General features: G+C 37.0%; 1 protein-coding gene across 1 annotated transcript; it reads left to right on the top strand.

Annotated features, from left to right (window-relative positions):
• On the top strand, positions 5754 to 12876 carry LOC109716810 (target of Myb protein 1-like). The gene is made up of 10 exons (XM_020242386.1): positions 5754 to 6061; positions 7066 to 7144; positions 7595 to 7696; positions 7784 to 7897; positions 8539 to 8699; positions 9234 to 9315; positions 9676 to 9761; positions 9934 to 10119; positions 10832 to 11376; positions 12033 to 12876. The coding sequence occupies exons 1-10, from the start codon at positions 5961 to 5963 to the stop codon at positions 12584 to 12586; spliced, it is 2010 nt and encodes a 669-aa protein (XP_020097975.1). The 5' UTR covers positions 5754 to 5960; the 3' UTR covers positions 12587 to 12876.

Consider the following 13811-nt stretch of genomic DNA (forward strand, 5'->3'; position numbering starts at 1 on the left):
CTTTCTCTTCCCAGAGAACGGCGGAGACAGAGCGGAGGCGACCTGCTTCGATTTTGTCCGGCGCATTCTTACCCTCGCTCGCACATCTCCTACCTTCCTCGCCTCCGACCCCGCCGAGACTGTGCCGCGACTCTTTCTTTTTTTTCCTCTCCGACTCTCCTCCACCGTCTCCGATGACGACGCCTCTCTCGTCCTTCCCCGTCCTTCTCGTCCTCTCTCTCTCCCTCCTCCTCTGCCGCCTCCGACAACGACGCAACTTTGCAGGCGCAGACGTCGACGCCGATACCATGGAGGTCACTGCGGCGCTGCAGCCTCAGAGCGGGGGGTCCTTAGTGGCGTCGTCGCTGGCGCCGTGGCCGTTGGCAGAGAGGGATGACAAAAAAAAAATTATAGAAGAAGCAAGAAAAAAAATAAAAATAAAAAATTATAAAAAAAAAGGATGAAGATGAAATTGTATCGTTAACTGCAAAAAAAATTATAAGTTGCACTACTTAAGATGTAAACTGCAGCTTTAAGATGAAAAATTACACTCTTTAAACAAAAATTATATTCTTTGGGAGATATTTACACTGTTTTTTCTCTTATTGCACTCTTTCAGATGTACACTGCATCAATTAAGATGAAAGTTACACACTTTAAACGAAAGTTGTACTCTTTAAGAGATATTTATACTGTTTCTCCACTTCTTGCACTCTTTGAGATGTAAACTGCACCCCTTCAAGAGGTATTTATACTGTTTCTCCTCTTGTTGCACTATTTCTTCTCTTGTTGCACTATTTCTCTTCTTGTTACACTGCTTTTTATCTTAAACTGCACTCTTTAAGAGGAGAAACAGTGTAACAAGAGGAAAAATGGTGCAACAAAGAAAAAACAGTGCAAAAAGAGGAGAAACAGTATAAATATCTCTTAAAGGGGTGCAGTTTATATCTCAAATAGTGCAAGAAGAGAAGAAACAGTGTAAATATCTTTCAAAGAGTGTAATTTTTATTTAAAGAATGTAATTTTCTTATTAATGGATGCAGTTTATATTTGAAAGAGTGCAATAAGTAGGGATGCAAACGGAGCAGATCTAGGAGCGGGAGCCCCGCCCCGCCTCCCGCCCCGACTAGCAAAATCCCGCCCCGCCTCCCGCCCCGAATCCGTGACGGGTTAAAAAATACATCCCATAATCCGCCCCGTCTCGTAACCCGCCTCCTGCCGATGCCCCGAACCCGCCCCGCCAACTAATATTTTTTATAAAATTATAATATTATTAATATTTTATAAATTATAAATTAATAATTTTTAATAATATTATATATATATAATTTAACAATATTAATTATAAAAATAAAAAATACCAATCACAATTCAAAACAAAATTCAAAAGTTTCAAATACATTAGAAATGAGAATACTAACTTATTTGTATTTTGAACTTTTTTTATAAATACATTATTTTTTAAGAATATTTTTTAAAATATAAATGATTTTCGAGACGGATTCGGGGTGGATTCGGGGCCGATCATGGCGGAGCGGAATCGGGGCGGATTCGGGGCGGGTCAAAATTTCTCCCGTTTCCTGCCCCGACTCCGTCCCGGATCGTAAAATTTACCTCGTTTTCTGCTCCGAATCCGTTTATTTTCTCCTATTTACTGTCCCCGTTGGGGCGGGAGCTCTACCAACCCGGATCCGTTTGCATCCCTAGCAATAAGAGGAGAAACAATGTAAATATCTCCCAAAGAATGTAATTTTCGTTTAAAGAGTGTAATTTTCATCTTAAAGCTGCAGTTTACATCTTAAGTAGTACAACTTTATAATTTTTTTTGTAGTTAACGATGCAATTTCATCTTCATCCTTCTTTTTCTATAATTTTTTATCTTTATTTTTTTTTCTTGCTTCTTCTATAGTTTTTTTTTGTCACTCCTCTCTGCCAACAGTCACGGCGCCGGCGATAACGCCGCTAAGGACCCCCCGCTCCGAGGCTGCAGTGCCGCAGTGACCTGCATAGTGTCGGCGTCGGCGAAGATGCGTCGTCGTCGGAGGCGGCAGAGGAGAAGGGAGAGGGAGAGGACGAGAAGGGCGGGGAAGGGTGAGAGAGGCGTCGTCGTCGGAGAGGAAAAAAAAAAATCCTCCGCGGCGCCGTTGTCGACGGAGAAGTGTCGTCGTCGAAGGCGGCGGAAGAGGTGAAGGAGGAGGGAGAGGGAAAGGGTGAGAAAGGCGAGAGAGTGTGAGATAGTCGTCGTCGTCGGAGGCGGTGGAGGAGGGTCGGAGAGGGGAAACAAAAAAAGTTGCAGCGCGGCCTCGGCGGTGTCAGAGGCGAGGAAGGCGGGGGGGTGTGCGGGCGAGGGTAAGGACGCGTCGGACAAAACCAAAGCAGGCCGCCTTCGCCTCAACCTCCGCCTCCGCCTCGGTCTCTGCCGCTCTCTGGAAAGAGAAAGAAAAAAAGAACGAGAAAAAAAAAGAGGAGAGAGAAAAAAGGTATAAGGGTATTTTGGTTAGTTTGCTGAAAAAGCGGACCGAATCTGCAAAAACGAAAAAGGTGGCCCGGTTTTGCAAAAGCCCAAAATAAGTGGATTTTTTATGCAAATTGGCCTTAAAATAATTAGAAGAAACTTAATTAAAAAAATAGAAGAAGAAATGTTAGGCGTGACTGTCAGAGGTATTTAGTGATCGTTTAGTTAGATGTAATTATAAATGTAGTGTAGTTAGAAATACATGTACTTGAAAATGAAACAGTTACAACTACATGCATCCTATTTGGTTGGATGTAGTAGAAAGCGCTGCAAATATAAATAATTTGTTTGGTTGCATGTAGTTGAGAAATAATTTTTAAAATTTTATCATTTTATATATATGATGGTGAGATTAACTCCAATGTAAAAAAGAAAAATAATTTTTGTTTAAAAAATAATTGACCAGGTAAGCATACTTTTTATTTAAAGTTATTCTCTCCAACTGCTGCAGTTGGAACTACGGCCAATTTGGGCGTAGTTCAAACTACTGCAATTGGACCTGCTCCTGCATTTTCTACTGTAGGGACTAAAGTAAAAATCGTGCAAATGTTGGACAAATAGTGCAATTAACCCTCAATTTAAAAAAAACACAAACATGTAGGTCCCACAAAACCCCACAAATAAGGAGAGAGTTTCATTTGGTTGCCAAATTATATATTTATAAATTCCCAAACCGAGTCCCGGATGAAGCAATATATCCTTGCCTATGGGCCAATAGACTCGCGGATCTAATAATATAATTTAGAAAATATGAAGCAAGTAGACTCGAACTTAGGACCTTATATATCGATCATTAAGTCTTTTGCCATTTGCGTTAAAACTAGTCGGTATTAAAAAAAAGGGCTTGATGATTGATATCCGAGTTTCCAAGTTTGTAAACTAGTTGTTTTATATTTTCAAATAGTTTTATTTCTGAAAAATAATAAAGCAGGTATCATAATATTTTTTTTATATACGAATTAGGCTACTATACTATTATAATACAAAACGCTTGATGCTATTAGGTTTTTGGCTCTTTGAGGGATGTGCGGTAAGAATGATAGTGGTACCCTAGGGTTGAGCAGGTGATTGGTTGAATAATATGATTTAACGGATGAAATTGGTCAAAGGGATAGCTCTAACATCAAAAAACTTGATAGCACTAAGCGCTTGATATTGTCAATAGCATAGTAGCTGGACTCTTCTAAATAAGCAAACGGCTCATATATGCCACAAAAAACTATCAATTTTGTAATCTTTTGATCACTATGTATATATTTTTAAACTTTATTGAAATTTAGTTTCTAGACATTTTAAATACTCTAAATCAACTGTAATGGCCCTGATCATCAATTCGAAATCCCTATCATCTAAAACAACTTACGAGAAGGAAGGCCTCCGTCCTCCTAAAAGGATAGAAGCTGGATTCCATATATATATATAGAGAGAGAGAGAGAGTACATCTCTGTGTTTTCGAAAGTACGGAGGCCTCTGTGTTTATAAGTTGTTTTCGATGATAGGATATCCGATTTGCCGATCGGCTCCATTAGACATAATCTACGCTATTGAAGTTATCTAAAAACCAAATTTCATAATTTTTCAACATCATTTATCATGCGATCAAAAGGTCTAAAAAATGACTCTTTTAATGGTTGATGTGGCATGTTTTTAAGTTCAACGGTGTAGATCAATCCAAATTATATAAAATTTTAACCATAACAAGATCAATACCTTTGATTTGAAATTTGAGTCTTTTATCACTATTTTTTATGAGATTTTTATTTTCAGCTGTTCATTTTTAGGTTATTCGTCCACTAGGCAAATGAAGTCAAAATATTATGAAATTTAGTTTCTAGATAGTTCCAATAGTGTAGATCATGTCTAACAAAACCGATCACTAAATTAGATGTCTCATGATCGAAAATAACTTATAAGTACCTAGATCTCCGTACTTTCGAAAGTATAGGAACCTAGCACTATATATATATATATAGAGTCCGGCTATGGTGCTTGTAAAAGTACCAAGTATTTGGTGCTTGTAAATTTTTTGCCGTTAGATCTACGCCTTTGATTATTTTCACCCGTTAGATTATACTATTCAACCAACCACCCACTTAACCCTAGAGGGCCCACATCATCTTAACCGCACATTCCTTAATCCAAGGGCTAAAAACTTACAAGCACCAATGACTTGGTATTTTTAAAAGCATAGGAGCTCAATTCTATATATATATATATATATATATATTATTGATAGCATGTATAAAATCTTCAATAGTTGTTGCTTCTATGATGGCCATTGAAAATTTTTATATTCTACTTATCAATTCCTTGTATACTAAGAAACATTTCAAAAATATGCCTTGACCATATTAGTGCCTATTCTATTACCTAATACCAATGATGTATTTCCCAAAGAACATATTCATCCTATTACTTTTCAAAGCACACCAGTTGACCAAATTGGCTCCTAATTTATTTCCACTTAAATCAATCCTTCACAAAGTGAAATGTAGCAAAGAACTACAAGAAAAATTCGTAAAGAATCATTGCTCAAGAAATAATAATAAATCCTAGAACAATTTGTTGTGTCTTTTTTTTCAATTTAAATAAGACTGCAACTCATTTGACGGTTGGTGCTAGATGAAGATAAGAATTCAATTGATGGCGTATGAATATTTCCACATTTTTCATAAGATAAAAAAAATATTACATGCAAAGTGGCTCCTAAAATATTATCTTGTTTAAATTTATTCTTTTCAATAGTTTGCAATTGCAGCTGTTAAACGTAATTTCAGTTACTGTAGTTGAGCCACCTTATATATTTTCAAATATAGTAATTAAAAGAAAATGCGTCGAGCCAAATATTACATCTGGATTCGCATATAGTTGTAAGGTTTCGTCATGCAAAATAGTGAAAAAAAATTATGAAAATACTTCATATACGCTCCCATGATTTACCGTCTTTTTACTTTAAAATTATATAAAATTTAACTGTATACGTACCATAATATTTTATTTTCGTTTTTTGTTTTAATATATTCGTTCATGGGAGATGTCCCACCAGTGCTTTTATCCGGATTGCTCTTGGTACAACGAGTAACAATTTTAACAAAAAAAAAAAATTAAAATAACAGAATACTTAAGTAATACAATAAAAAAAATACAGAGGACTAAAGTGTGAAAACGGTAAACGACGGGGGGCATATGGAGTTTACCCAAAAATCAACGACTATATAAACCCCTATAAGAAGTTGGACAATACAAAAACTCCGAAGACTCTCTTTGCTCCCTCTCTCTTCTCTCTCTCTCTCTCTCTCTCTCTCACACGCGAAGGAACGAAAATGGAAAGAGGATTCGAATTCGAGCACCTCCTCCCCACGCCCTGCTAATTCTCTAGGGTTTCTCCTCCGATCCTGGGTTAAATCGTCGAGCTTGTAGCGCTCGAGAAGCTTCTCTAGCTAAGGCCTTCGCTCTGGGCGGCGCTATGGCGGGGTCGTTGGTGGAGAGGGCGACGAGCGACACGCTGATCGGGCCCGATTGGGCGATGAACATCGAGATATGCGACATCATCAATCGCGATCCTGCGTATGTGATTTTACTCTTCGACTCCTTTTTTTTTGGGTGATCTTTTTCCCCCTTATTTTGGTGATTTTTGGTGATGTTTTGGGCTTTGTTAGTCGTTTCCTTGTTGGTTAAGCACGAATTTCTCCTGTTTTTGTAAGATTTTTTGTGATGAATACGTGAACTTGGGTTACTGATTGGTCAACGTCGTTCAAAATTTGAATTTTGATATGAGAAGATGAGAATGGATTCTTTTTCGTTTTGTGAATTTTTTTGTTCTGATTTTGGCGATTTGTTTAGCTTTATTACTCGTTTGGTTGTCGCATAATTGAGAATTTCCCTTTTTTTTTAATATTTTTTCGGTGATAAATGCGTGAACTTGGGTTGCTGATTGGTCAGCGCAGTTCAAAATTTGATTTTTTTGATAGTAAAAAAAAAAAACTGCTTGTTATTTGAATATCTTGTGCTAAGAAAAGAAGAGCTCCAAAAGGAGGAATGTTTTTCTTTTTCTTTTTCGTTTGTGGGGAATGATCATCAGAATTCAGAAGGGTTTAATTCGTCATGAGATTGGAGACTGAACCTGTTTTGAAGTGTAGTTACTTGCTGAAGAATATGTATGAAACAAAACAAAGCCTATAAAATTTAGCTGTAGCTGAACCTATTATAGTATCTGGGAATTAGGTCTTATACTATATACAACGTCCCAACAGCCCACTATTGTACAAAATAGTTACTCAGCAAAAGACTTTTATCCGTGTTGCTTAAAAAGCTTAAGCCCAAGTTATGGAACCTATTGTACTAGTCTACACATATACACATGACTAGTGAGTTTGTTGCACGTATCCGGTGTCGGATTATTGGGGCGTGACAGCTTGCATGAAGGGGTTGGTGTGAATCATTTCGTTCATTTCTTCCTATTTTTGATGCAGAAGGATCTCATTTGCTGGCGCTTGAACTTGCTATGATGCTATGGCATGTATAAATTTGACTAGCGGTGTTATATAGTGTTTGTTTGCATTATGTTTCAGGCAAGCGAAAGATGTTGTAAAAGCAATCAAAAAGCGTATCGGGCATAAGAATCCGAAGGTTCAGCTTCTTGCTCTTACAGTAAGTATTCAAATTTGTGTACTTTTTACATTTTTTACATTTAATTTATCTTCAGTTTATATAAACTGTGTGCCTGGGAGGCTCTTGGAAACTAGATCAGCAAACGCATGTGCAATCAACTACAAAATCATGATATTAGGTCATGATTTCTGCCAACTTGGAGAATTTGGAATTCATGTTCTGTGTACAAACACTATTGTAAATGAATCCCTTATATAAGATGTGGGCGCCATTTTTACTGATAAATGGTTGTTAGACAAATGCTCTTAGAATTTTCCGGGACTGTACTTTAATTCTTGACACTTGCTTAACAATAAGGCAAAGTTAGTGTAATTTGTTTTTCTGAATTATTTTGAGAGTTTCTTTTGTCCCTTTTACTATCCCATGCAGACCTCTAATTTTTATCATTCTTATACTAACCTACGCTTTATGTGTTTTACTCTATTCCAGCTGCTGGAGTCGCTGATTAAGAATTGTGGGGACGTAGTCCATGTGTTTGTCGCTAAGAAAGATGTGCTGCATCAGTTGGTCAAGATAGTGAAGAAAAAAAAGGTTCTAATTGTTTTAAATTTTACCTCTACTGTTTCTTGCTCGATATATTCTGAAGATCATGATTCTCAACCATTTTTCATGATATAGTCTAACTATCATGTCAAGGAGAAGATACTAACATTGATAGATACCTGGCAAGAAGCTTTTGGTGGCCCAAGTGCAAGATATCCACAATACTATGCGGCATACCAAGAATTGTTGGTACAATTTTGGACTTTCATTTTCTCAACTATGGTGCATGCATACATGGTTTGTCTTGCCAATTGTTGGGTTGGCTCTGCACTTAGTTGTGTAAAAATGTTTTGAGCTGTTAGCACGATCACAACATTCTCTGCTTCTTGAAATTTTGGTTGGTTGAATAATTCTATGAATAATTAGATTGTACATGGATGTTGATAGAGTAATGAATTAGCTATTTATCTTTCAAATAATTCAAGAATTTCATAAATGATTCATTTCTATAGAGATTATTTATTAATTTATTAATCTTTTTTTACTTTGAAAATTTAGGGAAGAACTGAGTATAATTTTAAAATTCTATATATTTTTTATGTTGTACTGTTATGTTTTTATAACTGGTTTACTATCCTTCTATCAAATTGCTGAACTTACTACTGATCCAAAAGATGTTTGGCCGTGCGGAATTTTATGATTTTTTATTGACGGTAAAGACAGTTTTGAGTATATAACACTTGCTGAAGATGAGGAGAAAAGATGCTTTTATTTGAAGTGTAGGAAAAACTTTAAACATGATAAATTTGCCTTGGTATTCAAACAAATTGGACAAATACATTCTTAACAAATTGGACAAATACATTCTTAATTTTTGCTTTCCTCATCAGCGCGCGGGAGCTGTATTTCCCAAGAGAACCGAGAGGTCCACGTCTATATTTACTCCTCCACAGACACAGCCTCTAAGAACCTATCCTCCATCCGTGCGCAGTGCTGATTATGAACAGGAAGCACCTGAGACTTCTGATGGATCTACCTTTCCTGCTTTAAGGTTCGTTCTCTGCTTCTTTTCCTTCTGTTTAAATTCTCACTCAATTGCTTGGTAAATATTTGATTGTCAAACTATGTTGAATGCTTAGCTCTGAAAAGACTACTATAAATGTGATAGACACTACCGAACTCATCTGTAGCCCCATGTTTACTGGGTTGGATGTTGGGAGATTGCATATGAATATCTTTTCAAACGAAGTCTCAGAACATAATGGAAAACTAGCAATTGTAAAGGTTATAGCTATGGTCTTTCATTAACTCAATTTAGTTAGATTTCCGTAATATGAAATACAAATTGCAATAATTGGGAATCATTAATGGTGAAGTGCTTATCTCATGTAAATTTCATATATTTTGAGATAGTTTTATGAACTTGCACTGATAACTATGTGTTACTAGTGTGGTTGTTTGTTTTGCTCATTAACAACTTAGAAGCAGATAGTGATTCTCTTGTCTTTATCTGTAATCCATATTTTTATTCTAATCTGAATACCTTCATGATTGTCTCAAATCACTATCATGTTCGTTTTCTCAGCCATATTGAGATTGAAAATGCCCGTGGTATCATGGATATTCTTGCAGAGATGCTGAATGCTATAGATCCTGGTAACAGAGCGGTATGGTTTCACCATTTTGGTTGATTCTCTTTTCAGTTTTTACTATAAATTAAAGAGTTCTAGTGCCTTCTAGCAGTCATATGGCAACTGCCAGCAAATGTGCTAAACCTCGCAAAAGTTGAGCTCATTCTTTTCATCTAGATATGTTATCTGGCAATAATGAGTGAATACTAGTTCAAAGTATGTGAGCATCATCAGTATGTAATTTAGTGTGCTTACATATAGTGTTTAATGCTCTGGATTTTCACCTATATCTTTGGCTTTACTAAGATCAATCCAGTTCCTACCTGCACTGTGTTTTGTTGCAGTATAAGTTTGGTTTGAATTATTAATCCGTGTTGGCGCTGACGTGCTATGCAGGGAGTCAGACAAGAGATAATTGTTGATCTTGTAAATCAATGTCGCACTTACAAGAAGAGAGTAGTACAACTCGTGAATGAGACCTCGTGAGTGCTCTTAGCGTTTCTTTTCTGTTTCAATTGGCATAAATTAAGAGATAAATGGATCATTGGAAGATAACGCTCTTTATGGATGTTTGCTCATTTGAACTCCATTGGAAGATTGCACTATTTGTCATCTGTTTACTTTGCTTAATTATTGATTTTCTATTTGTTACAGGGATGAAAGACTGCTTTCCCAGGGACTTGCTTTAAATGATGATTTGCAGCGTGTGCTAGCAACACATGATGCTATTGCTGCAGGAATTGCAGTTCGTGTGGAGAAACCAAAGCCTTCTCAGGCAATTGTTAATGTAGATTATTCTGTAGTCGCGAAACAGGATGCAAACAAAGAGCTGGTTAAGAGGTTGCTATTATTCTTTCAATCATTCATTTTTTGCTAGATGGACGTCATACGGCGAAATTGAGTAATATGCAAACTGATTTAGGAAGAGGAGGAAAAGATGACCATCTCTTCACCCCAAATATGAACTATTATTTGAAGGCTAAAGAATATTCTTTATTTAAAATATAACAGGTTATACCATGTTCATCAAATATTTGTCTTACGTTCCTTCCACATTTGTTAAATCATCAAGAAATTCTTTCTATTGAAATATCCAGTATCTGCGTTCCTGCCTTGCCCTAACAGCATTGTTTCACCCTTGTTTTTAATCAGCTAGTTTGCTGTCAAATAATGTGCGCCAAGCCATACTAACATTCAAAATTTTCATGTTGAAAACTTTAAACTAAAACCATTATTGGCACATCTTCATGGATGAACTATTTGGATGCTAGATCTCCTGCAGATCTAAGTTTGACATTTCTGAAAGTTTTTTCGTTCAAATAATCATATAGATAAAATTTTGGTTTTTGTTGTTTTCAACTTTTTTTTCATGCTGTTTCTTCTAGTTGGGCTTTTTTTTTTAATCTCATTTACTAATTATTAGGAATATTTAAACTGAATTTTTCACAAATTAGTTCATTAGACAGAAATTTTTTTCTATTGCGTGTATCTAACTCATCCTCTTTGTTTTGTCTTTTTTTTTTTTTTTTTTTTTTTTCCCTTCGTAATATAGCTCTGGTGCAAGTGCAAGCACGAGCATAAACACAAGCAATCAACCTCCTCTTCAGCAATTATTACTACCCGCCCCTCCTGCAGAATCCTCTGGTTCAGCAACTGCTCCTGTAATGTTTGATACCACTATGGATCTTCTTAGTGGTGAAGACTATAATGCACCTGCACCTGAAAATTCACTAGCCCTCGTCCCTGTAAATGGTCCTCTGGCTGCTTCTACTTCCACTTCTACTCCCAGTCAAAACTTAGCTCTCGCTGATTCGTTTCCCCAAAGCAAGACCAGCAACAACAATAACAATTACATTCGGGCCAATTCTATCAACTCTTTGGGTTCAAATCCTACTTTTAAGGCATCGCGGGCATATTTTCCTCCTCAGCATCCGCCGCAGCCTCGGCAGAAATCACAGCCCGTGGTTTATCAGGACGGGGGAACTTCGAACTGGGTGACATTTAATGATCAAGCATCCCAACTGAAACTTGCAAGTTCTGCATCAAATGGTCAACTTGCCCAAGGAGTGAATCCGCAGCAGCAAACACTACATTATGGTATGCCTTTCGGCCCTTTACGTTGTACATGCTATTGTTGCCAATGTTATATATGAAGTGGATTTCTGAAACCGTTATTACATTAGCAAACCATTGATTTAGATTGCTGAGGTTAATTACGATTTGAGAACTTGTTGTAAACGCTGTTTGCGTTCATAGAAACGACGGGCGTCGTTTCGTTTCTGACTGCTATCGAAAACATCTCCAGCTAAATCTTTATGCAACAACTTTTGCCTTGATAAAATGGTTATTGCCCAATTTGGTCCCACCGAATCGTTTCTGGTGGAGAGTCCATTTGGTCTATCTTCTGGAATAGCTTTTCTTTTCTGATAAGCATCCTACTGTTGCTCGGCAAACCAAACAAAAAATTCCTGATTTTTTTTTTTCTGCGCATGAACTTCAAATAAGCTTCTATGCCCCAAAAGTAGAGGCTCCTTTTTGAAGCTTCTGCTTCTCCTGCAGAAGTTGCTATTGTAAGGATTTTAGTTGAAAAACCAGTTGCTGCTGCTTCGAAAAGCTCAATTCGCACAAAACTTTTACAAAATCTCCACGAAGTGACTGGTCCCAGGACTAGAACCTGCATCCTGTGTTTCCAAGCTTTGAATTTCCACCATCACACCAAGCAATGACCTCTAACAGCAATCTATTTTACACAGGTAGAGATGATCAAGGCAACGCCCTTCCCCCACCACCCTGGGAAGCTCAGCCATCGGACCATCCAGGAGGTATGCAGCTTCAACCGATGCCGAACATTCTGCCCGGAGGTATGCAATCTCAACCCATCCAAGTTGGGCCGATAGCGCCCACAGGCCAGCTTGCACTTCTCCAGCCTCAGCCAATGCAAAATGCCCAACTCGTCGGCATCTACTCTACAGTATACTCTCAACAAATGATAGGAACACAGTTGGTGGGTGTTCACCAACAACCCATGTATGTATACCCACAGCAACAGGAAACTCAGATCTACAATCAAATAGTGCCAGTGTATGCAACCTATGCGAATCCAAATGAGCTTTCTAGGAGAATGAAATCACTTTCTATGAAACATAATGCTTCATACGGACCCATGAAGCCCACTCCGTCTTCCTCGACTTCCACAAAGCAATCCGATGAGCCCGCCAAGCCCAGAGATAATCTGTTTGGTGATCTTCTCACCTTTGCTAAATCGAAGCAAAATAAACCCCCTGCCGGTACACTTAAGAGCTTGTAGATTTACTGCACGCATACTATTCTTCTTCTCTTTTCCTCCTATATCTGTATATCATTGTTTGTTCTTGATCTTGTCTATAAACAATTCCACTTTACATAGTGTTTATATAGAGTTCTACGTCTTTTATATCGTGACAAAGTGCTTCTTACAGGTCTTACTAGCTGTTCTGTACATATTTGTATTGTCAGTGTCCGGTTTTGTTTCAGAATATTCGAAATGGCTTGATTTAGCTGTAAATATACATCAATATGATTGATCAATAAAGAGCTGGATCGATCTATGAAGCTTCATTTGCGTGCGTGTGATTCTGATTTTGGTTGTGTATAAGATGTTGCAGCTTTATTTTTGTTTTGTTTTTTCTTTTCTTTTCTTTTTTTATCTCTTCACTGAACTTTGGTTTTCACAGTAATTCATGTACTCCATCAGTGAATTTTTGTTTCATATAGTTTTTTCTTATTTCCTAACAGACCTACCATACACTGATGTCAAATTATTCACAGAGAAATTGAGAAATTATTGAGCTAGTGAAGGTTTGTGTGGGCCTGCACTTCGCGCATTTCAGAGTACCAATGAGCCCTAATCTTGTTGTCTAGGGCCTTTATTTCGTACCCAAATGTTCTAGATTCAAAAACCAAAAGCCACAAATTTAAGTATTCACTGGCACGGGCTATATTTATTATATCGTATCGTACCAACGAGATATTGGCATGATACAATCCCATGCCGATGGGACAGCTCAAATTTTTTTTCTTTAAATTAGTAAGTATTTTTTTTTCAACGAAGTTCAAAAGATTTAATTAAAAGATATAATAAGTAATTAATAAGTATTTTATATCATTATGTGTTGATACACACGTATTTTTTTATAGCCGGCACACATAGTCACAGATTTGACTCGCATCGTACCGTATCATGCCTATAAGTTTCAGTCCGATTCCATGCCACAACACTTAAATTCTTGCCGAAAAACGTGCTGATGCATCCACGGGACTTCACATAGAAGAAAAAGAAAAAGAAAAGTTTAATTATGCCACTCAATACTCTATATTATTATTATTTTATATATTGTATTATTGTTTTATTCGAAAGGCATCAGAAAAGAAAAACCCTTCAACTCAGCCATATTTTTACTGATAAAAGATGTTTTTACCGAAATAATAAGATCCCTCCAACTATAGCATATTTGTAAAAGGCCCCTCAACATTTTTTTTTTTTGCTTTTCTTT

The sequence above is a fragment of the Ananas comosus genome, linkage group 10 (assembly GCF_001540865.1).
Source record: "Ananas comosus cultivar F153 linkage group 10, ASM154086v1, whole genome shotgun sequence".
Taxonomy (NCBI): Eukaryota; Viridiplantae; Streptophyta; class Magnoliopsida; order Poales; family Bromeliaceae; genus Ananas; species Ananas comosus.